This window comes from Artibeus jamaicensis, unplaced genomic scaffold, assembly GCF_021234435.1.
Source record: "Artibeus jamaicensis isolate MK-2021 breed Jamaican fruit bat unplaced genomic scaffold, CSHL_Jam_final contig_685, whole genome shotgun sequence".
NCBI lineage: Eukaryota > Metazoa > Chordata > Mammalia > Chiroptera > Phyllostomidae > Artibeus > Artibeus jamaicensis.
Genome location: NW_026521924.1, coordinates 7,409,660 through 7,435,912, shown reverse-complemented (window position 1 = coordinate 7,435,912; position 26,253 = coordinate 7,409,660). Strand labels below are relative to the sequence as shown.

General features: G+C 42.3%; 1 protein-coding gene across 2 annotated transcripts in view; it reads right to left on the bottom strand.

Moving 5' to 3' along the window:
• Positions 1 to 26,253, bottom strand: part of PAK5 (p21 (RAC1) activated kinase 5) — a 290,608-nt gene that overhangs the window by 22,189 nt on the left and 242,166 nt on the right. For both annotated transcript variants that reach the window (XM_037136449.2, XM_053671246.1), the window contains exons 4-6: positions 21,416 to 22,201; positions 3,205 to 3,696; positions 1,041 to 1,174 (exon numbers count right to left, since the gene is read on the bottom strand). In XM_037136449.2, the coding sequence (XP_036992344.2) occupies positions 1,041 to 1,174; positions 3,205 to 3,696; positions 21,416 to 22,201 (1,412 nt within the window). The remainder of the gene's footprint in view (positions 1 to 1,040; positions 1,175 to 3,204; positions 3,697 to 21,415; positions 22,202 to 26,253) is intronic.

Sequence of the window (26,253 nt, the reverse complement as noted above, 5' to 3'; positions counted from 1 at the left end):
GTTTTTTGAGAAAATTCCATACTGTTTTCCACAGTGGCTGCTCCAGTCTGCATTCTAATCAACAGTGCACTAGGGTTCCCTTTTCTCCACATCCTCACCAGCGCTTGTTTTTGTTTGTCAATTTATTTATTAATGATAGCCATTCTGACAGGTGTGAGGTAGTATCTTATTGTGGTTTTAATTTGCATCTCTCTGATGGCTAGTGATGCTGAGCATCTTTTCATATGTTTCTGGGCCCTCTGTATGTTCTCCTTGGAGAAGTGTCTATTCAGGTCCTTGCCCATTTTTTAATTGGATTATTTGTCTTCCTGGTACTGAGTTGCATAAGTTCTTTATGCTTATGCTGCATACATACTTTCAAATTCTGCACAGGCAGTATAATGTATGTATTTCTAATCTGTGACTTCCTTGAGAGAATGTTTCTCAGCCTTATTCTTTTGTGTCTTTTGTTTCCCCAGCATACAGGAAAGAGGTCGGCACATGAAAAGTGATTGATAAACACTTGATGAAACTGACACATCAGGGAGGTATGTAACAAGGGTAATTAGCTGTTGTTACTTTCAGACTATTTAAACACAGAGTCAAAAATTTCTCTGTGTTATATGTTTGTTACTATGACATAAATCTTTGACTGATCTTCCACCCGCCCCTTCCTTCCCCAGGTATCCTTCATGTACCAACACATACCAGTGACATGGCAACTCAGGAGAATGAAGTTTAGTTTTTGGTATCTAGGCAGAAATGAAAATTTCTACTATTTGTCACCAAAATCTCATTCTCAGAAGCTTGCTGATTTAAAACCAGTGGGCATTAATGAACTTCTGGAGGGCAAGGAAAATGTTAATTGGATGAATGAACTACACATATATGATATTGTAATAGGCACCTGGGGGACATAGAGGAAGAGGTATTCATGGTCCTTGACTTCAAAGTGTTTACAATTCATGAAGAGTTCATAAAGACAGCCAGTCATTGAGGCCTCCCCCAGAGGAGAATAATAAATACCTTGAATTGCTTGTCTGGATAATAAAGAAACTTACCTGGTATGAGTAACAATGTCTGTCAAGGCACCACCCTCTAGGAATTCCATGACGACCCAGAGCTCATCGCTGACAAGGTAGCTGTTGTACATGTCGACCACATTGTCGTGATGGTAATCCCGCATTATCACAACCTGGGCAAACAAAGATACTTTTTGACTCGTGGCAGTGAAAATTGGCTTCCTGTTTTCTTGGGGTCACATTTGTACTGTGAGTACGATTGACTGACAGCAGCTAGTATAATTAAAGGGAATCGAGTTAGGAAATCTAGAGAAAATCGTGGCTTAACCAGACATTGGGTCGGGGAGAATAAGGAGTGAGGATGGGCAGAACCAAGACAAGGCTGCATGCACAGAGGGAGGTGAGTTGCCTGTTCTGGGGATATGGTAAGATACCCCTAAGGATTTCCTTCGGAATGTGCTGTCCAAACTCTATAGCTGTGTAACCTGGTAAAAGCATCGCTAATTCATGGTACGTGAGTAAATGGTAAGTCTCACAAGTGAATGAAGTAAACAGTTACTAGGAGTGGGGCCACATGGTGCCAACTTAACTTCTTGGGAGAAGGTCTGGGTTGAATTTCAGAGAGGTCTGGGCTATATATGGAGGATGAGCCTTGAAGGTAAAGACAAATATGACTTAGGCATAAAAAAGCCAACTAGAATCTGTTTACTAGAAAAAGCTTCCAGGAATCGCTACTCTGAGGCTGCTTCTGGTGACATTTTTGGAATTAATGTTAAATAATACATTACAGAGTTATTTGTTGAAGTTATATTTGCCCTGTCTATTCTGGCATTGTGGGAAATATGTTGCAGAAATCAGGAATTGGGGACTGGGAAGAAGCTGAAGCCCACTCACCTGATGCTCTCTGTGTGGTTCAGAGCATGGGATAGAAATGAACACCTTTGTGAGCTGGAGCTACTACAGAGGAGCGTCCAAAGTCACTGCTGACTGCATTTTGTACAGTGTCTGTTTACTGCTCTGAGAGCAATATGTGGGTGGTACATTCTCTGCTAAAGACTGGCATGTCTAACCTTGGAATCCTGACTCGTTATCTTTAAGACTTAGAGTTATCACCCACAAAAGCTCATCTCTCTCTTCAAGACCCCCACAAAATCATCAAACACTTCTAAATGTTTTGTCCCTGGATGCAGGCACTCATTTTTTCCACCTATGCACATTTGAGAACTCTCAAGTGAAAAGCAAGTTGAAAGGTAAAATGAGAAAGTGGAAAAATAGGTGCAACAAGTATATAGAAAAGTATTAATTCCTTAACATATCCAGAGCTCTTACAAATCAATGGGGCAAATGCTGCCACCCTCATTGAAAACTGTGCCAAGAGAACAGAATTTAATGAAGAAATTATAAATGGCCTATAAACAATTAAAAATAGATTTAACCTCACTAGTAACAACAGTGTTAACTACAGCACTATGATTTAATCTGTCTATCAGATTAACAGAGATAACATGATAGTATCCAATGATTGGTGAAGTCCAAAGTGGTACAAACTCTCTGGAAATCAATACTATATATCATTTCTCTACATTGAAAAAATATAGAAAGGAAATACTGAAATATTAATATATTCTTGATTTCTTGATTATAGAATTATAAGACTTTTAAAAAGAATATTTTCCATATTTTCTACAGGAAAAATTCATTAGTTCTGTAGTGAGGATGAAATATTTTAAAGTTCCTAAAGAGTGATAGTCAGTCCATTGGTAAACTTGCCTCCGTTTATTGTGATTTTTAAAAATTGGCTACAGAGGATATACAGTGTAAAATGAATATATTCCCACAGAGACAGAGTAGCAGGAGGTTTTGGAATCTGCCATCAACCTGCTGTATGACTCTGGGCTAGTCATTTAACTTACATGAGTCCATATCTCCTTGTTGCTATGGTGATGACATCTTTTTGCCTCACAGTGTTGTGAGAATAAAACCAGATCAATGGTCGGCAGAGTGGCTTGTGCACATGAAGTACCTTGTAAAGGCAGCAGCCATGCATACATAGAAAGAGGCCAGAAGGAAGGGTTATGGGCAATGCTACTTTCACATTTATATTTTCACAGTTTTCTGATGTCCTAAAGTGCACATGTACTATTTCTGAAATGGGAATAAGTGTTCTGTAGGTGAGAAAGGATGACCCGAACATGCCATCTACCTCATTAAAAAGCAGTTCTCGTCTCTGCTGCTTCCGAAGGTCCATTTTCTTCACTGCGACTTGTTTCCCTGTGTGTTTCTCGGTGGCGATGCACACAATTCCAGTCGACCCTTCCCCGATTTTGATAAAGTTGTCCAAGTACTCCCTGGGATCTCCTGGGCTGACGACCAGCTGCAGGGCAGCCCGAAACTGTTCGTGGGACACCCTGGAGGGCTGCTGGTCTGATGAGGAGCCCCAGCTGGGTGGGGGGTAGGTGCTGGATGAGATGCTGAGAGAGCTCAGGTAAGAAGCTGTGGAGATGTACTGCGAGCTGGTCTGTAGGGAGGGGTGGTGGTACAGGGTGGCTTTGTGGTACCCAGATGGGTACTGGTGGCTGCTTGAGGTGTAGGCCGCTTTGCTTTGACTTTGAGGTAGTTTGGCGGGGCCCCTGGGGTAGGTGTCGGACCCTGACAGTGGAGGACTGAAGACCATCTGTGCTCGATCATAATCCACCTGCGGAGATACACAAGGTTGGAGAATATTCATATGTTACATCTGAACACCACAGCTGGTTGGTTGGTGAGCTAACACATGGCTGGTCTGAGGAAGAACATCACTGCACAGCCTGGTCAGGGTGAAGCTTACCTTTCACGGTATTGGTTTACCCCTGCTTACCCCCTTTATCTGACCTCCAATCTCCCCATCCAGGCTCTTTCTTCCCCTTTCCCTATCAAATTCCCCAGAAGCAGACTCTGAGGCCTGGATTTGAATGTAAGTAGTGGAATGTGATCTCTGGAGTTATGAAGTGAGACAGTGGAGTGGTAAATGCCAATAAAAAGTGAGTTTATATAACCAAGTTTTGTAACTAAGAGTATGACGGTTAATTTTATGTTTTAATTTGGCTGGGCTATGGCACCCAGTTGCTTGGTTAAACATTGGTGCAGTTATAACAGTACAGGTAATTTTTAGATGTAATGAACATTTAAATCAGTATGTTTTGAGTAAAACAGATTATCCTCCTTAACATGGGTGGGCTGCCTCTAATCAGTTGAAGGCATTAAGAGAAAAGATTGAGGTCACCCAAAGAGGAGGGATTTTTGCATCTAGATGGTCCTTGGACTCACAACTACATCAATTTCTGCCAGAATTTCGAGCCTGCCAACCTTCCATGAACATTCTAGACTTTCCAGCCCCCACAATCAGAGAAACCAACCCATTAAAATCTCTGTTCACATACACACACACACACAACCTCCTGAACTCTAGTTCATACTAGAGGGTGGTATGAACTATTCACATACCTAACATAGCAGATGCATGCAAAAGCAAAAACATGGCCCCTGTGCTAACAGCTTTTTATTACAGCAGTCCCCCCCCCCATCCACAGGGGATGTATTCCAAGAACCCCAGTGGATGCCTGAAACCCTGAATAGTACAGAAGAAAACATATACTATGTTTCTATGCGTACATACCTTTTCCCTTAAAGGGAACATTTTATGGCTTTTGGGGGTATATTCAAACTGCCAGCATTACTAGTCTCACACTGTGGGGCCATTATTAAGTAAAATAGGGTTACTTAAACACAAGCACGGAGACACTGCAACGCTTGATCTGATCACCAAGGTGGCTACTAGGTGACTAAAGTGGGAGTGGAGTATATACAGCATGGAAATGCTGGACAAAGGGATGGTTCATGTCCCAGGTGGGACAGAGTGTGATGACGCCATGAGGTTTCATCATATGACTCAGTTTAATTGAAAACTTCAGTTGTTTGGTTTGGGAATTTTCCATTAAATATTTCCAGGTGGTGGTTGATGACTGAGACCATGGAAAGCGGCACCGTGGGTAGGAGGGGAGGGTGCTGTGTATGCGATGTTCTCACTAAGTACAAAATAGTTGAGAATAATAAAATTTGCAGGGGCTTGTGTGTGAAAAAGACATTTGGGCCCTGGCTGGTGTAGCTCAGTGGATTGAGCGCGGGCCTGGGAACCAAGCAACCACGGTTCGATTCCCAGTCAGGGCACATGCCTGGGTTGCAGGCCAGTTCCCATCAGGGGACTCACAAGGGGCAACCATACATTGATATTTCTCTCCCTCTCTCCTTCCCTTCCCCTCTAGAGATAAATAAATAAAATCTTAAAAAAAAAGACATTTGGTTAGCCCTCAAAGAGACTCCATCGAAGAACATCAACTCTGGTTTGAAGAGTGGATTAGGGAGTTTGCAGGACAATGGGGAGGGCGGACACAGCAGGGGTGGGGAAAGCCAGCCAGAGGCTTACAGGACACTAGGTATGGGTTCTAGCATATGGCCCCTTCCTGAAATCAGGAAGGAGCTCCATTTACCCCTGGAATGACTGAGATCAGGGATGGTGGATAGACCATATCACACTATGTTCACCTCATTGCCCAGGACAGAAAGCGGTAATTGATCCATGAACTCTTTCCTGTAAGATCCTGATGACAATACAGTGCCAGACAGACAGAAGGTGCTCAGAAAGAGATTTGTTGATTGGACCTCGGCCTCCTTTGTGACACAGTACCTCAGAAAGTCTCTAGCACTCCACTGGCATGGATGCAGAATGACACCAACATGCCCCTCCCCACCCCGTCCACCCCAAAGGTCTAGACCTACTCGAATATGGCGGATACTGACCACAGGTGACTAATTAGTTAAAATCAAGCTAAGATTAAAAAAATTCAGTTCCTTAGTCACATTAGTTACATTTTAAGTATTTTTAACAGTCATCACATCAGATGGTATAAATAGAGGAGATTTCCACCACTGCAGAAAGTTCTATTGGCTGGCACTGTTCTACATGAATTAATTGCTGCCAGGTAGTACATTTATTGATTCATTTAGTCCACAAATTAATACTTGAGGAACTAATATATGCTAGGCATTATTTCACATGCTGTGGGAAGGTCTGGTTATAATAAAAATGTATGGTATCTCTGCTCTCCTGCAGCTTATACATCAGAGAAGGAGATAGATGATAAGCAAGTAAACTAATATATATAGTATGTGGTTCAGTAGTAACAAGAAAAGTAAAGCAGAGTTGGGGGGTTGAGAGTGATAAGGTGCCATATTGGACAGGAAAGTGCTTTCTGTCTTGAGGGGTTGCCATTCAAGCAGGAACCTGGTTGAAGTGAAGGAACAAACCTATGAGTGTGGGGGAGGGGTGGTCCAGCCAGGAGAACAGGTAGGATTCTGAGGCACCTGTTGTCTTGAGGAACAACACAGAGACTCCCCTGGAGTACAGAGGGGGACAGTGTGGAAAAATGAATGGAGAAGCAGGCAAGGGCCAGATCATGTAGACCATAGCGAGGACTCTGGTCGTTGCTCTGAGTGAAGTGGCAGCCACTGGAAGTTGCTGAGCAGAGGGGAGTAACATGGTCTTGACTCTGGCTGAAGGAGAAGAGACTTAGGTGGTAAGACTGGAAATAAGGATGACAACTAGCTTACTGCAGTCCATGGGGGCTGAGCTTGGGGCAGGTGCTACAAATGGGGTGAAGAGTGGTGCGGTGGAGGGGAGGGTCTGAGGACAGAGCTGACAGGAGTTGCTGATGGTCTAGAATAGAATCTGAAAGAAAAGAATCAAAGACGACTCCTAGGATTTTGGCCTGAGCACCAAGTCATTTGATGATTTGAGAAGCACAAGGAAAGGAATAGGTTTTGGGGTGAGGTAATTGCCTCCACGATGGCTCCCAATATCCCTGCCTCCTGACATTTATACCCTTGTCTCATCATTTCCTTTACTGTACTAGGTGTCTTCATACGAGCAAAAGAATGTGGTGGAAATGGTAGTGTCTTCTGAGGCCCAAAATGGCATGTGGTTTCTTTCCCTCTTCTCTTGGGTCACTTGCTCTGGTTTTCTCCAGCTGCCATGTCATGAGAACACTCAAGAATCTTATGGAGAGGTCCGAGTGGCAAGGCCTCCTGTCAAAAACCAGCTAGAAACTGAGGCCTCCTGCCAGAAGCCATGTGAGCTGTCTAGGAAGTGATCCTCAAGTTCTAGCCAAGTCCTCAGATGACTGTAGCCAGGGCTGACATCTTGACTACAATTTTAGGCCAGAAAAATCCAACTAACCTAGTCATGGAGACCCAATGCACAGAAAGGATGTGAGATAAGAAGGATTTATTGTTGCTTTAAGTCATTAAGTCTTGGGGATAATTTGTTACACAGCAATAGATAACTAATACATAGACAGAAACAGTTCTGTTAGTATTGTGTTATGTTTGAAAGTTACTATGCATCACTTAGTAATGTATACTTAGGAGACTAAGTGTGTCTCCCAGGAGACTATCACTTAGGAGATGTCACTTAGGAGACTAAGATGTGCTTTGAATTCAGAGAAGATTGAGGCTAAAGACATGAATCTGATCAGTATTGAGTTGGCATTACAAGCCATGATGTTGCATGTGTAAGAGAAGATCCAAGGACTGCTACATGTAAAGACCAGAAAGAGCAGGAGGAGTGGCCAGTGACATGGGAAAGAAAGGGGGGACTAGGGTGTCCTAGAGCCAAGGGAGGAAAGTATTTTGAGAAGAGTAATGCATCTTGTCAAACTCCACTTAGAAGTGACAAGAGGCTGAGGCACATTGCTCACTGGACCTGGCGCCATGGTGGCTGCCTGGAGAAAGGCGGTGTCCCAAGCTCCTGGGACATCACACAGCCTGACGAGAAACCTATTCCACCAGTCAGGGAGCAAGATCTGCACACAGTGGGCTCCTGAAAATTGCTACCATGGCACCATTCTCAGCTCTTCTGCACTGTTCATTGGCTGCCAGGTGGCAGTGCTGACCTCCTGCACAGCCAGGTCATGCAGCCCTCCCTGGCCTTGAGAGCACACGCTCAGGTGAGTCCTCCATTCAGCTGGCTTCCCACCAACCAGCGGTGACCAGGGAGTGGCTAAGCCACTGCCCTACCCTGATTGCAGAGCAAACAGAACCCATGGTTTTCAGAGAGAGACTTAGGTTTGAATTCTGACTCTGAGGGCTTTAGTCAAATCACTTTACCTGTCTGAGCCTCAGTTTCCTTATTTGTAAAATGGGGATCATAATACCTCCCTCACAGGACTTTTGTGAGGCTTCGCTGTGGCAACCTGGAGCAATCTAGTGTTTAAGAAACCAGACTCTGGACTCAGATCTTCTTCTCTGCCGTTTACAAGTTTTGTGACATTGGGCAAGTTATGTACACTCCCTGTGCTTCCATTTTCTTGTCTGTGAGGTGGTAGCAATAAGAATAATTCCTGCTTCCTTAGGTCACTGTGAACTCTGAAGGACCGAATGCACGTCAGAGGATTCAAACAGTGACTGGCCGGCACATTCTAGGTGGTGGTGTCACACAAAGCACTCAGCACAGCAGTGGAAATAAAAGAAAAAGTAAATACTAACTACAATATTAATAAAATAGCATTTATTGAAGAGGTACAATGTACTGGTGACATATATTCCTATATATTCATCCTCAAAATAAGCAGACAATCTTCCTTCATAAATAGAGCACTGAATTATAATTAAGATGCGATACTCAAAATCTAGCTGATTTATTTCCTAAGCCCCTGGATTTTGGTTGTACATGAGGAAAACTGGCATATATAGCGGACGAGGGTAGAGGGAGTAAAATGTCAGTGTGAGTTAAATAATCGGGTTCTCCCTTTAAACTAAGCTGGAGATCAGCTGAGCCGAGCCTAGTCGCAGGCCAGCCGGTGAATAAAAAAGGGGTGTATAATTTTTATTTTGAAACCGTGTTAGTTTGAAAGGAGACAGTTAAGAACTGTATCCTGTAGGAGTCACAAACACTGCTCCACACTGCACTGGGCTGCTTTCTTCTTCCTGGAGCGTCAGTGGTGTTCCTGGGTTCGGGCTTGCCAGCCAGCTTGGGGCACACAGGGGAGGACACGTGCCCAAATGAACGGGACGATTCGGGTCGTGCAGAGTTACGCGCTGGGAGCTAAAGTTATTCACTTTGAGATTAGGTCTTTGACACAAAACAGTGCTACTGTTTCTCATGCCTGCTGACAAAAGGTGCAGACTCATAAAAAAGCAATGGATGAGGAGAAACCACTACCTCAAGAGACAACTTTTGGAACCAAACTTGAGATTTGCACATCAAAGGACAACTGACTGCCTATCTCGAGTGAGGGAACAGATGATCTTCCCTCCGAACTTTCATCCACTCAAGGAGGAGATGGTGGGTAAATAACTGACTCTGTGAAGGAGGAATGCATGAGTGGCCCTGTTTGAGGCCACCGTGTCGCTGACCCACTGGCCTCAGTTGGGTCTTCATGACCCAACTGTGGAGGTCATGATGGTGAGTATCACTGGCTTGCGCGCTTGTGGCCGGCCTCATCCTTTTTCCCTCTGACAGTCAAGCAGGGGGCCATTTATTCCACTTTACTGTTGACAAAACAGGCCCAGGGAGGTGAAACTGCTCCTGAGTAGTCTAAGGCAAGAGTCACTGTAGTCCTAAGGAGACTTCAACACCCAGCTCTTCTGCTCAGGTCAGTGCTACCCTCCCAGTGGGAGGGACGTAGATGCCCCACGTGCTCGGCACAGTGTCACCACAGGTCTGCTTGCTTCCCTACCTTGGCGTTTCTACCTTTAATATTCATTTCCCCGAGATGCGTAAGCAAGGCTGGATGCTCTCTCTTTGGTAAAATGCAGTGTGTTTTATTGGGCCCCTTTCATTAACCAAGTACTCTGCTAGAAGTCTATCCTTGCAGAATAGATAGCATTATACTAATGTTAATAATGACACTTGACATTTGCTAAGTGCTTTCCATGCGCCAGGGGTTGTTATGAGCTCTTGATGTACATGGTTGCATTTAATCCTATGATTCACTTTTCCCCTACATTTGCTTTACACAGAGCAATCAGCAATCCATCTGGCTTTTTCATGTTGGAGATGAGCAGTCTCTTTGCTGTCTTGTGCCCTGAAAAGGTGGCTCGGAGCATCATATTCAAGCACCAGAACCAGTGGCCTCGCAGCCCCTGTTGACTCTGTTGGAAGTGGAAAAGGTGCCTCTCCATCCATCATGGAACACAACTGTTACACAATTAAATAGGCCCCATAATTGTTTCATTTTGCAGATAAGAAAACTGAGGCACAGGGGTTTAAGTGGGCCATACGAAGTGCTCAAAGCTAAGATACAGAGTTGGGATTCTAATGTGGACAGTGCTGCTTTAGAATCTGGGCCCCTGATATGTTCTGAAATATCCTTCAACAATCAGAAGGTGGAGAGGGACAGGACAGCGGTGGGCACAGAGGGGAGTGACAACTGCAGAGCTCAAGCCTGCGAGGGTGCTTCACTGGGGTCACAGATGTCTGAGCAGCCTGCTGTGGAATGCAAGAGCCGGGTCAGAAAACAGTGGACAGTAATGCCTGCAGAAAGGACACGCAAGAAACAGTGCTTTGCTTTGTTTTTTTTGTAAAAGCATTGGCTTAGAGAACTCAGCTCAAAATATACAAAAAGGGAATAATCATCACAGCAAAATAAGCTGATCATCTATGTACACAACTCATCGCTTTCATCTTCCTTTTGGCCACAGTGGAATTCTGTGTTCAGCTACAACAATGCCCAAACTTTCTTCCATGGATTCTCCCCAAAAAGAAAGCCAAGTTTTTGTAACAAGCCCCTGGCTCTTTTACATGGCTCTTAAAACTGCTCTAATTATTTAATTGTCCTAGGCTAAATCATCTTTTCCATGACATCCTATATTTGGAAGTGAATGAAACACAAACGATGAATTTGTCTATATATACTGTTTCACATATACGCAGGTTCATGAATGTAAGAAAGAGTTGCCGCAAAGGGGTAAAGCTTGAGCCAGGCAACCTTTTCTACAGCCTGATTTACAGGTATAGTCTAGGAGAGAAAAGGAAGTACATGTGGAGTCCATATGAAAAGGCCCGTGTGATCGTGGGAGGGATGTAGGGGTTAATCACTGAGTGACACCTCAATGCAGTAGAATTGGGTGAGTGAAAGGTACAGATACTTGATAAACAAATCCAATGTACCCTCCCACTATCCAAACCATTTCCAAAAAATCTAAGCATGTATTCTACCTTTGAAGAAATATTGCAAGGGCATAGGAACCCGAGCAGGGGTTGGGAATCTCTGCAGAAGTGGAAACAATGAAGAGAGACTAGGAAGATTCCTCTCCACTCTTCCAAAGACAGCAGACCTGTGATTTTGTAGAAAACTAACCCCACAGAAATGAAACCATGGTCTGCATACTTTTGAGAGGGGTTTCCATATGGCAAGATATAATAAGAAAAGAATGGATCATTTTTGCAAATTATCACCCAGGCTGCTAAACTGCTTAGCTGCTGTTCCAAGGCCACTAACTGTCATGAAAATTGGATACATTCCGAGAAGGAATTTTCTCTATAGGAATCTTTAAAACTACTGAAAGAACGTACAAGCAGTTTTGGTTTCCTTTCTCTCTGAAATGGTTAATGATATCCATTCATGTTTTTAGTTTCCTGATGCCTGTTAGTATACCATATAAATTAATTCTTAAAGAAATGTGCTTTTTCACATCTCTGTTCGAACCCAATCAAAAAGACAGGCAAAAATTTTTTAAAAGGCTGTATTATATGGAAGTAAATAATCCCCAGCTAACAATTCTGCCAAACTACCCTTCCACAATGCAAACATCTCCAAGGATAGGGTCAGACACAGGCTTGTGATGTATCAGAATTATACATGATTATAGCAATGGATTCATTTAATCAATCAATTTCACCAGTGGCACACGGGGGTGGACAGGGCATTAAACTCCACGCAGCTATCAATTGCTCTGATTACAGCTGGCTGTCAGCCAGAATTCCCCTGATCCATGTTAGTCAGATGCACATTAATCTGAATTTGGCAGTGTAATCAAGGACCTAACTGAACTGTGAAATTGAATTCTGCAGTAGAACATCATTTGACCATTTTATGCCAAGGCTGGAGAAACAAGCTCGGTGGGGGGAGGGTGGAAAAAGAAAAGAAGGGGAAAAACCCTGCTTCAGCATTTATTTGTCACCATGGTCTGTACTGGTGACAGGGAGGACAGGTCCGGGACTGTGGGTGTGTGTGAGCATGTGCCCACAGGATGGGGAGTGCGAATGCTCCATGAAGAATGGAGAGTCTCTCTTTCCACTTCCTGCAGAATTACAGGGGCTGCGAGGCAGCTGGTTCTGGTGCTCGAGTGTGATGCTCCAATACACCTTTTCAGGGGACAATAAAGCAAAGGGACTGCTCATCTCCAACCTGAAAAAGCCAGACTGGGTACTGCTTGCTCTACATAAATCACACGGGGGATGCAAATGAATCATAGACCCGAGCAAGGCCAGGATACCTCAAATTGCTCTTACGTGACTCAAAGGGTGCTATAACAGATCCAACCTTGTCTTTGGGAAGGAAAACAATTCCACAGAGAATCAGTAACTGGCTTTCTCTAGAGGAAAATTTTTGAGCCTGGTAATGAGGGAAGGGGATTCATTAAACCCTGCGACTCAAATGTATGTTAACTCCTATGTTTCTCTCTGGTTATGCTCTGCAATTAAATTCTCCCAGCCTCAGGCAGGAATCCTGCTGATGGGCAGTCCCTTCTGGCTCTCAGATGGGGACAGATAGTCTGGCCTGTGGCTGATGGCTTATGTGTCTCCATCCTTGAGTTTCCAGCCTCTGCTACCCCCTCTGAGGTGTCTGCTGTGCTGAATGCTCTGTCTGTCTCTTGGATTGCTGGATGTTAGGGAACTGTTTCATCTCCAACTGCATCCCAATAAAACAGCAACTACAGTCCCTGCTTGAGGCCCAACTGTGACTGACGTGTGCCCAACCATGGTCAGTTTCCCCCCAATTACTTCTTTTCACTTATAAAATGGAGAGACCCTATTAGAGTCACTCTGGCCAGATGATAATGGGACACAACATGAAACTTGTGGTGACGTTCGATTCAGGTGAAAGAAGCAAGTACATGTGCACTGTCACTCCCCATGAGTTGTGGTCATCCACAGGCCCTGGGAGACCTCATGTGTCAAGGTATCTCCTAATGCAGAAAGCTTAGGGAGTAGGGAAGGTCTGGATGATCAGACACCTGCTGGATTTCCAATCCTCATGTAGCAGAAAGTCATGCACTATGCCTAATGTTTTTGCAAGTCCATTTTCCAAAACCACGACATCATATTCCTACTCAGGCATGTAGGAATTTATACCTTTTGACGTGAAGTAGGAGGAGTCATGTCATTCCCTGACTTATAATATACATGGCAAGTTCACACTGAGATAGTTCAGACAAGAGGCTCATGACCTCTACAAAGAGGCAAATCCTAGTAATTTGAAGAAATAAATAAATCTGCAATCAGCAGGCTCAAGTATACAGTATTCCAGGCTCTCCCTCCACCTCGGAACCAGTTTATCCAATTAGCCCCCAACATTGCTGGTCACAACTGTAAGAAGGCATCCTCTATTCAAGAGCAGATTACTCTGACCTGTGAGGTGTCACCGCCAGCAGTGACAAGAAGCTGGAGAATCTGGGCACTAGTTCTCTACTGCAGAATGTGGTTCAAATGTGTCAGAGTCAGGTTAGATTCATTTTTTTTTTAATTTGGTAGTGGGAACATCCACTTATAATGACCAAAATACATTTTGTGAACGACAAAAACATTCATAGGAAAGTAAGTTCACTCATATGCAACGGACACCTAAAGTCTCCATCAGATGGAACAGATGTTAGCGACATTACTCTGAATCACCTCCTCGGATATTTTATGAGCCTCAGTGAACATCCTACAGAAGCCTATCTATAAAGAAAAATATCTAAAGACAATAATACCCATGGTTATATTAAGCTACTCAGAGCTTCTTTCATTCAATCTCTCTTCCCTCCTCCTATCCCACTATGCCCACCTCAGACTTCTGGTGCAGCCATAAGGGCAATTTCACCAGCATTGCCCTTTCATCATCTGTAGGCTTTACAGGATCTCTGAAAGGTGCTTGGCAGGGATCCTTAGCAGGCAAGGAGCTGCACTTTTGTTCCTGGAGTCTTGGCTGAGTCTGGGCCTGGCAGCGCCACAAAGAATGGTGAGTCATTAAGTTACTGAGGCAGGAAGGCTTAGCACACTGGTTCCAATGGTTTTCCCTGCCAGGTAAAGCAAACTGCACTGGTTACTCCAGAACAAAGGGAGTCATGCCACTGGTTCTCTAGCATCCTCCACCTTCACCCAGAATCACCTAATATGCCATCTGTCTGGGGCATCCTGGGCTGCAGCACTGGCCACATTGCCTCCTTATGAGGTGGAGATGTCAGAGCTAAAATCGGGCTATTGGTTGGGAAGAACCATCACACCTACATACCCATGTTATGGTGGTTCTTGCTTTAAGGTCGCTAAAACATCTGTTCTCACTTAGCTTCCGACTTTCATGGGATGTATAAGAATTTCACGTTCCTTCTAGAGAGCAGAGCAAGCACTGGGGTGGCGGGGCTGGGGTCCTTATGCCAGCTCAGCCACTAAGGCCTTGCATGGCTTTGAGGAAGTCACATAGCCGATCTGGCATTCTGTGGCCCACCCCCCCACTCCACATCTGTAAAAGTGAGTACACCCAGACTAATTAGGCTATGCAGAGTGGCTTTGAGGGCAAGGTCAGCTTGAACTTGTCCCCATACTTTGAAAATGCTGTGTGTAAAAGATTATAGAGACAGGATGTTTTTATGGTTGGCATGAGGAAATAATGGTGACATGTTTGCCAACTGGAAATATTCCTGGGAATAAGGGCTAATACTGAGTGCCTGCCATGTCCTAACTCCCTTCCATTTATTAACCTTTTTAAATCCTCAGGACAAGGTCAAAGTAGGTATTGAAACACCCACTTGACAGGTGGGGGAACTGAGGCACAGATAAGATCACACAGCTAGTAAGTACTGGAAACTTGGGAATCTGATCCCAGAACCTGAGCTCTTAAAGGCCTTCTGTAATGGGTGAGAACATCTGGATTGTCTTTTATGAAACCAAGTAAGGCTATCACTCAAGGTAGAGTGAGTGTGTACGAGTCTCAGGGGTCTCTACTCTTAACGCTTCCTTTGCAGCCCATGGTCCAGCTTTTACCCACAAATCACAGCCTGGGGAGCACTAAGGAATTCCTCAGAAGATTCTACCCTACCAAGAACAGACAGAATAAAGGGTAATCCATGTGGAAATCATCACCCATTCCTCACTAGCAAGGTGAGGGCACCTGCAGTGTCTGTGCATCTGGACCCCAAGACCTCTGAGCTGTGTTTATGTTCCTCAGTTTTCTTCATTGGAAATGGGAATATTCTGAAACACATAGAGTTTGGGGTGAGACAAAACTAATCTTGGATCCTGGCTCAGCCATTTGCTCTCATTTCCTTGGGAAGTCCATAAAGAGTTGGTCTCTGCATCTAAGCTTCTTACTGGTAAAAGAAGATGATGTCGTGTAGACTACATTGGGTAATGTCTACAAAATGCTGGCACAGAGTAACCTCAGCATCATATCACAGCCGCCACCCATCCATACACACATATAAACTTCATGCACTCTTGTCATTAGTAACTTATTAACCCTTACCCAACACGACAAGGCAGGGATGCTCTTTACCCTCTTTTCCTAATAAAGAAGTAGAGGCACACAGTAAAGCAGTTTATCTACCCAGATATCAGCGGCAATATCAGGACTCAAACCCAGGGAGTTTATCTCCAGAACCTACACCCTTCATTGTCAAAAAGTACTTGAGAAACAGTAGCCATATAATAATAGCTCTCAATTGGGGCTGCTTTCGCTTCCTCACCCCATGTGACATTTGGCAGTGTCTGGAGATGTTCCAGTTGCTACAAGTGAAGGAGGGGTGCTATTGGCATCTCGTGGGTAGAGATGAGAGATGCTGCTAAATATCCTACAGTGCATCGGATAGGCCCCCGCAACAAAGAATGACCAAGAACAGAAAGTCTGTAGCATGAAAGTTGAGTAATCCTGCTATAGAGACAGGATGATGCAACCTAGGGGGAACCTCACCACTGCTTGTAAGACTTGTTGCCCACAGACACTATTCCTATGCCACTGGGTGAGGTGTCCAATGTCTGGTGAAGGGTCTGAGCCCAGAGAACTGGGCTCTACTCTGCTCTGGGCTGACTGACCTGGCTGTTGTTGAGCCTCTCAAAACCCATTTCCTCACCTAGACAAAGAGTGCAAGACAGCACAGTGAGTGTGGAGTGAACTGGCAGAATTTGTGATTTTGTTAGGGCCTTCTCAGGGGTTGGAGCCAGAGCAAGGAATGGATGTGCTGCACCAGATGAGACACTCCAGCCAGCAGCTGCCTGGTACCTGGAGAACATCAGAATAAGCAAACCAGATGCACGGTGACAATCTCTCCAGCTGTTTTCCCTCCCTCATGAGGCAGGCTTGTCTGCAAATGAGAATGGAAAGTGGTCATTTCGACAGTTCTGTGGTGCTGCATGGATTTTGTTTGGTTTTATTTTTTCTTAAGTTTTGCTTAAGCCTAAGCAAATAATAATAATAATAATAATAATAATAATAATAATAATAATAATAATAAAGTAGGGAGATAGAGGCCATCATTTACAGATTTTGTAACATCCTTGATTTCTGTCAAATTCATAGAAAAATTAGGTAGGCAGATAACACTAGAGGAGAGAATTTTTATTTTTTTGGCTAAATGTAAAACTGGTGTCAAACACACACTCTCTCATACACACACACCCCCCTCATCATTTTTTCTCTATCTAGAGATATACATGAGATTTGTACTTTCTCTTATTATTAGAGATGTGAACATTACCCACAAGCCTCTAGCATTTTCCATGAAACAAGGCCAAATTATGTGAGTCATGATTGTTATTTCTTTCCTCAGCAGGAAATCCAAATGTGGTTGGCAGATTTTTAAGAGTATAGCCCTAAAGACACAGACACCTAAGTCTTTTTAGAGAGATGTTATATTTTTAAACAAGTAAACGTTTTAATTACTAACATAGCTCCCACTTCCTACCCTCCCATAAAATGTACTTGTGAATTTCTCACAGGTCTCCTGTGAAACATGGAACAGCTTGCTCCTGTGGAATTCTGATGATAAGAGCTGAAAAACTCCGGGTAGAACTAAATATTACATCTTTTTTTCTAAGCCACAATGGTTTCAGGCATTGTTTCTGGGTTTGACAAAACTGGATTTCAGGGCAGGTCTACTCTGACTTATATTGGAAAATCTGCAGGAAGAGGTAGTTGGCAAGGACTGAGCCAATTATCCCCAGTCTCCCTCCTCCCCTCCCTCTCTCCATCCTTTTCCTATTCCTGCACTTTGCCTAAAGTTCCAGTAGCCATGGGACCTCTCATGTCCACTGGTTTGACTGGCAAATGCAATTGAACACTTGAATATATGCCCATATAATGAGGAAAATAATGGATTTAGGAGAAGCACCAGACCTGTATTCATGTCCTCGTTTTGCAGCCCACTAACTATGAAATTCTGTGTGCCATGTGACTTTCTGGACTTCAGTTTTCCTATTGTGAAATGACCGGGCAGGGGACATTGATGGTTATATTAAATTCCAAATGCCTGTAGGTATTAGGCTAATTGGAAAAAACTGAAGTGGGCTGAGCAGGGCATGGCCCTTCTAGTGGAGTAGCCTTTATCTGCAGCCAGTTCTATTTCTAATGCTATGCAAAAATGTGGGCCCAGAGATACCAGATCACCCCATTTTTTCCAAGAAACACCTGAAACCCAGAAGTGGAGACTGCTAGATTAAATATCTTGATGTTTCAGATGTTGGACATGAGTATTGGGTGGGCCAATCAGGTCAATGAGCCAAATATGACTCCATGGCTGAAAGGTTACAGCTTCTGGACAAAGTTTTCTTTGTGACATTGACCTAAAACAGCTCCCTAACACAAGTGTTTGAATATACACAAAAAATTCATACTTGACGTAAAATAACCAAAGCAATCCTGAGAAAGAAGAACAAAACTGGAGTTATCACATTTCCTGATTTTGAACTATATTACAAAGTAAGAGTAATCAAAATGGTATAATTTTGGCATAAAAACCAATTATGTTTTTATGTGCAATGGAACAGAGACCCCAGAAATATGGTCAATTAATTTACAACAAAGGAGTAAGAATATACAATGGGGAAAGGATAGTCTCTTCAATAAATAGTGTTGGGAAAACTGGACAGTCATGTGTAAACAAATGAAACTGGATCCTTCCTCACCTTACAACATACACGAAATCAACTCAAAATAGATTAAAGACTTGAATGTAATACCTGAAATCATAAGCCCAAGAAACAAAAACACATAGGATAAGCTTTCCAACACTGGTCCTGGCAATAACTTTCTGAATTTAGCACTGAAAGAAAAGGCCACAAAAGCAAAAATAAACAAGTGGGACTAAATTAAACTAAAAAACTTCTGCTCAGCAAAAGAAACCCTCAACAAAATGGAAAGGCAACCTATGGAATGGGAGAAAAATATTTGCAACATGTATCTGATAGTTATTATCTAGAATATACAAGGAACTCATACAATTAAATAACAACAACAGCCCCCTCCTGCAGAATGCACAAATAATAGAATTTAAAAATGGGCAAAGGATCTGAATAGACCTTTTTGCAGAGAAGACATACAAATGGCCAACAGGTCCATAAAAGGTACTCTACATCACTAAACATGAGGAAAATGTAAATCAAAGTCACAATGAGATGTCATCTTTAAGTTGTAAAGATAGCTATTATCAAATAGGTAAGAGATAATTGCTGGCAGGGAGGTGGAGAAAAAAGAACCCTGAACTACTGATGGGAATGTAAACTGGTACAACCAGTACAGTATGGAGGTGTTTCAAGAAATTAAAAATAAAACTACCATGTGGTCTAGCAATTCCACCCCTGGATATAAAAACCAATTATGTTTATGTTTTTATGTGCAATGGAACAGAGAACCCAGAAATATGGTCAATTAATTTAGGAGGATATAAGGGGAGGAGTTTTTATAAAAGTGTTGGGAATGCATAAAATAAATGAAATGGATCCTTTATGAAGATCTTTGGATATATGAGTATATCCAAAGAAAACAGAATCACAATCCAGAAGAGATATCTATACTCCCGTGACAATTGTGTTATTAACTAGAGTTAAGATATGGAAACAAGCTATGTGTCCATGAACAGATGAATGGGTCAAGAAAATGTGGATCAAATACACACACACACACAAGTACAATGGAATATGATTCAGCCTTAATAGAAAGGAAATCTTGCCATTTGCAATCACATGAAAGTACCTGTGATAAGTGAAATAAGCCAGACAAAAAAGGCAAATATTGTATGGTATCACTTATATGTGAAATATTTTTAAAAAAGTTGAACTCATCAAAACAGAGAGTAGAAAAGTGGTTGTCAGGGATTGGGGGAAGGAGGGAGAAGTTGGAAAGGGTACAAACCTTCAGTTATAAGATGGTCTGAAAACCTAATGTATAACATGGTGACTACAGTTGATGAAACTCTTCTGTAAAATTGAATCTGCTAAGAGAGTAAAATTTAAACATTCTCATCCCCCTCCCTGAAAAAATAAGCATGTGAGGTGATGGATGTCTTAATTAATTTGGAGGAGAATTCTTTTATAATGTTTACATATATCAAGTCATCATGTTGTAAATTTTACCTATCTTACAATTTTTGTCAATTGTACCTCATTAAAGCTGAAAAAATTACATTCTTTACTGCTACATAAAGTAACCACTAATGTTCAAAAACCTGAGAGTGTTACTAGATTCAGCTATCTGAAATGTGCTAATTCTCTATTTCATTCTAGAACCAAAAAGGGGTTCCTTCAGATGAGTTATATGCACAGGAAATCGAATAAACTATCTCATATATCACGATACTGTGTACGGCTTCACATAGCTTTTGCCTGTCAATCAGTGAGACCTCTTCCCAACAACTGCCATGGTCAGAGCATACAGAGTAGAGACGGTCATGATGCCGTTACCATGGGAGTTCAAATAAGTAACACAGTGAGACGGAAAACATTCTCAGTATTTAAAGTTTAACTGGAGGTACATATTGCAGGTCTTTGTTTCTGATTTTATGTATCGGGAACTAAAGTGAAAGCTTTTTTTTTCCCTAAGGTATGGCTTAAGGCACTCCCAGTGTGTCCTTAAGTAACTTCAACACATTGGGTAGGGCTTATGAGAAATAGTAAGCAAAGAAAAATACTGACTATCCACCATCAATAAAGCAGATGAATGCAGGCAGGTCAGCCTTCTAGACTTTACTGTTCGGCCCATAGAGCTGCTGGAAAGCGTTTGTCCAAATGTTATCACATTATTAGAAGTCACGTCCCTCTCAACTAGCATGAGACCTCTGTGTCATCCACAGCCCAGCACCAAATGCCCCATTTTCACTTTGCCACACCGGGGTGGTAGCAGAAACATTTCTAACTTACCATGGGAAAATAAACTACTTACTTGCACACTCTCCAAGGTATTTTGCAAAGTCTATACTTCTAGGTTCAGTAACTTCTCCAACAGTGGTCCCCAAACTTTGGGGTATCATCATCAGTTACATTTCAAAGAAAATTTACAGCAGCTAGTGTTTTTAAAAAATGTTTTTGTTTTTGTTTTTAAATCGAGAGAGCTGTTAGAACAAACGAAATAAAAGCACACACAAAAATAGGTCCAGCAACCTGGTTCTATCTATCACCCCAAAATTTCATACAAAAAATGATATTTCAAGACAATAATAGTAAAGTGATCATAATTTTAAAATGAAAAAAATCATCCCTTCAGTGGAATAAAGATAACTTTTAAAAAACCACATTATCCTGATTTTTTCTCTTCTTCAGCAGAGCCACATAAACTTTGCCAGAATGCAGGGACCTCTGTATTATTCCACCTAATGATCTACAATCATATACTCCTTAACACAGAAGTTATGATAAACATGATGTGCTCATATTCTACTACGTTCTTTCAAATAAACAAGATTCCTTTGCCTTTTAACTAGAAACCTCATAGGAGAGCCCCAAAAGGACTTTTAATAAATAAATGTGCCTTGCCCTAAATTTTCTGTTCTTGGGGCTTGTGAGCAGAAATCAGATGAATTCTCATTCAAAAGGCAACCCAACACTTTTGAATCGAACTGATAAGAAAGTGGTCCTTGCACCAACTTTGGGGAAAGTCCCACACCCTGGACAAGGAGGCAGCGAACGTTACCTTTGGAATGCACATTGTGGGCTCCGACAAGCGAGGGTAAGTGTAGGAGTTGTATGAGTGTCCCTGGGGGTGGGTTTTAAATGCACTTGCTCCGAAGGGCATCATGGGTTCCTGGAGCCCCGAGCCTGACCTGGACCTCTGCCGCATGGCGGGCTGAGGGCTCGTCTGATTCAGGTACGATGACTTTGGCCTCCTGTCGTAGTCATCCAGGCTGGGTCCCCATTCACTTTCACTGTACGCCAGACTCTCCTTGGAGCAGCCGCTGGTCCCTGCAGTTCTAGAAGGCGTGAATTGGAACGAGTAATCTAGAGGGGAGCTGCTTGAGGCTCTCTGGAACTCCCACTTGAGGTCACTGTATTCACTTGGTTTGCTCAGCGAGTCCAAGTGCGTGTAGTAATCCACAGGAAATCTGGCAATATCGGATTTCAAAGGCTTCATATCAGAATAGTAGGTTTCCCCGTGTTTCATTTTCATTACGTGCCCATTTTGCTTGGCCGCATGGCTGCCTTTATAAAACGGATCCAAATCATCTCCATAGAGACTCTTTTCTCGGTACTTTTCTGTCGTGTAGTCGGCCGTGGTATCGGATTCGCTGGAATACTGTGAGAAGGTGAGGAAGCCGTTTTCTTCCCGGTGGCCTTGACCATGGCTGGAGGCTCCCTGGTCCGGGGTGGGCGGGCTTTCTTTCCTTAGGGAGTTGGAGCGAGTCACGGAGATGTTGTCAAAATCCTCCAGGAGGCCATTTATGGAGGATTCCTTGCAGGGTTTGTTTCCTCTAACGATTGTCTAGGAATAATAAAAGGAATACTGTTGAAGGGAAACATTTCAGGCTTCCGAATTGAGGGAGGAATCCCACGCCCACTCCATCCACTTTAAAACTCGGGGACACAGACCCCAGGGACATTTCATAAAAAAGATTTTTACCCCCCAAAAACTGTTGATTGACTTCAGTAGTGAAATTAATAAAGTATTTAAATAATTATCTCAAATTGCAAATTTTTCCTTACCGATCTCTGTAGAGAGATCAATTAAACATCTAAAAACCATTTAGAAGACTATTTAAGCTATTATTTACTTATTTGCCAGTTCTTAAGAAATACCTCCCCTTTTTTCTCCACTTAAATATTCAGCCCTAACCATCGAACAATAAGCTGATGATGATAATTTTAACAGTCTGTTTGATTATAAAAGACTCTGCTTTGACATTCATTACACAGATTATTTGCAAACCCAGTAAACACTGTTACTTGAATATTAACATACACAGAAATTACTGCACTTTCTGGTTTTTACTCTTTCCTGGGAAATGCGTGATAATTGAAGTTAACAGGTTTCTTAGAAGAAAAAGGAGCTTTCTGAACTGTAAATAAGGAGTAGCATGAACATTACTTGTGTGATTTCACTGGTGATCAAAAGTGATGTGGTCATGAAGTATCCAGCTGTAATGCTTGTTATGACCACACTTCCGTGGATTATCACCACGGAGTTGCGGGTGGCTTGGTAACAGCGTAGGTGTACCTGAATCGTGGTGACAAATTGCCAAGTCCAGATGTCCCCTTTAATGAACCTAAACAACACCGCAACACGAGGAACAGAAGAAAAGCACAGAGCCAGTCAGCCGCACCTTGATAATGACAAGGTTTGCAGCTAAATAGGGTGGGAGTGGATAAAAAAAAACAAAGAACAAAGTGTTGTGACTTTAGACTTTCGGGATTTTAAGAGAAAAATATGTTTGAGCAAGTAACAAGGAGTTCAAAACCATCTCAGTTGTACCATAGGAAAAAATATTTCAAACTGGAAAAAAGTCAGTGTTGTCCTAGGGAATGTTTTTCCAGATCAGGGCTTATAAAACTATCTATCATGAAAGACAAGATTTTGTGCCATCCCCCCAAATTGGTTCTGGACTAATACTTTTGGTCTCTACCCCTTTCTTCACAATAAATGTTTAGTTTTTGACTAGTTTTAGATGAACAGAGAAGTTGCAGAGAATAGAGTTCTCATACATCCTTCACCTAGCTTCCCCCTTGTTAACATCTTGCTTTACTGTTAACTAAATGCCAAAATTGATGCAGATTTCATGAGTTTTTTTCCCAGTGTTCCACGGTGCCAGTCAGTATAACTCATTACATTTATTTGTCTATCTTCGTTGGTCTGTCTATGACAGTTTCTCAGATTCTCCTCATTTTTGAGGACCTTAGCGGTTTTAAGGAGCACTGGTCCGGCAATCTGCAGAATATCCTCCAACTGAGGATGTCGGATGTTTTTCTCATGGTTAAACTGGGGTTATTGGTTTTGGGGAAGAGGACCACAGAGCAACGTATGGATTTCAGCACATCACATCCAGAGTGTACACCATCAACATGGCTTGTCATTGATGATGCTGGTCTTGATCAGCCAGCTGAGGTAGTAGTGTCTGCCAGGGTTCCACACTGTAAAGTCACACTACCCCCCACCCTTTCCACATTGCATTTTTTGGAAGCAAGACACTAAATGCAGTCCATACGCAAGGAAAGGGGAGCCAAGCCCTTTTTCCTTGGCAGGGGGTATTTGGAATTCTTGTGCACAAGGGACTTGTCTATTCTCCCCATCTGTTTATTTATTCAATCATTTATTTCTGTTAGTATAGATGAAATCATAGGTATTAGTCTTATAGTTTGGGTTATACTCCAATACTATGCTATTTGTTTTGCTGCTCAAATCATTCCAGCTTTGGATTGAGAGTTTTTCTCAGGCTGTGTCCCTCTGACAAGCCCCTATCCAGGCTCCTCTTGTCTTGCCCCTGACCTGAAATCGGCCATTTCCCCCTGAAGCCATTTATGAGAATGATATTGGAAACTAGTATCTGGGAGCTGGGTATGGCATTGCACCCAATCCCTCTCATGAACAGAACTAAGAAACGTATATATGTATGCTCAGACTTACCCATGCATATGCACACATCTATTATTATATCTACCCATCTTGATCTGGATTAAGCTAAACAGGAATTTATACTACTGTCTCTGAACTTCATCTAGTACCACATGGTTCATTCTAGCTTTCCCCCTTAGTTATCTATAGTGCCCAACCCCCCTCACCTTTGTGACAGTGAAGAACCTGGATCTCACCCTGTTATTCATTAATTTGTTTGATGCCAGTATACCTGTATAGAAGCTTCAGAATATTACCCTGTAACGGCATGGAAAACAACTGTACCAATCAGAATACAGTGCTTATATATAATTCTTTTTGATTCTGGTCTTATTATTCCCATTCAAAGCACTGTTTTCCAAAGTTGCTTAGGTTATTATCTCTTTCTCACACCCCCTTCAATGAGGTTGTGTCTGATATGCTTACTAGTTAGATTTGTCACAGTCTGCATTCTATCCTGAGGTCCTCTGATCTCCTGGTTGACTTAAAAAATTGCATGCATTAGTGCACTCTTTGTACTAGAATGTTCTATGGGTATTGACAAATACAAAGCATCATGTATTCACCATTACAGTGCCATACAGATTAGCTCCCTTGCTCACCCTAAATCTCCTGAGCTTCCCTTAGAAACTGCATTCTCCTTAAACCCTTGGTACTACTGATCTTTTTTCCATCCTTATAATTTTGCCTTTTTTGGAAATATCATATGAATGAGATGACACAGTATGGAGCCTTTTGGTCTGGCTTCTTTCACTTAGCATAATGCATTTAAGGTTCATTCAGGTTGTTCTGTGAATTAATAGCCTATTTTTTATGATTCCTTTTTATCACTGAATAGAGTTCCATTATATGATAAGTTGTGATTGCACATGGGAGGGTATAAATTGATTGAATGATTGACTGATCCCCAAAGTAGGTGATGTTCTGTTGGAGCACCTCCCAGAGAGAACCATATTGCATATGTATATACTTGGACCTTTTCTCAGAGCAACAATGTCTGTGCCCACCCCAACAGATGAACGAGGAGAAACAATACCTGTGAACAGGGAAGGGTGAGCAGCTCAGGAAGAGGAGGAATAAGATGGATGTCTTCTAGTGCCTTAAATATGGATGCTAGTAACTCACCCTCAAAAATATCATGTCTATTTGAGCAGCTTCCTATTGCATTGCAGGTGTATTTTACCTGCTTACAACCTCTCTATTTGCTCAGGGTGCTCTTCAATATCTCTTACACATAGGTGCTGTTACTCTCTGTGGACTTAAACTCTTGGTCTCCTCTTCAATATTATTTGGATGAGTTTTTTAAGGAAATAGCATCAGTTTGTTTATAACACAGTATATCAACTAAAAGTCTTTTTAGCCAGAATTCTGGGCAGAAATTACCCTCTGCACCTTCCTACTCTCTCTTTGTGAACAATAGGCAGATTACTCAAAGAAAATGTTATGAGAAATTCGAGTAGCTTTTGGGTATTTTTAATTCCAGGCATCTGTGTTGACCGGTATGCCACATGAGTAATGGTTGTAAGATGTGCCTACGTCTTTAAGTACCTTCTAAATTGTCAGACCTACTTGGATAACCCCTTAGCAAAATGTTATCCATACTTTCTCTGAACTTGACAAATAACAGTTAACTATATTAGAGTTTTTCAAATTCAATGTTATCTTTGGGTCTATATCCTAGAAAAAAACATTTCTCTAAATGCTGTCTGTCTTAATATTTCAGTTAATTTTTCTTGTCTGCCTTCACCTTTCCCATCTCTGAATACATGAAATATTCCGCTCTGGGACCACAGAATAAATTCCAGTATCTTAATGTGGAAAGGAATCTAGAGATAATCTAGGTCCCCTACTCCTTTTGCTGAGCAAAACTGGCTCAGAGCTGGCTTTGCCAATGGGTATGTCATAGACCTGGAACTGAAACCCAAGTC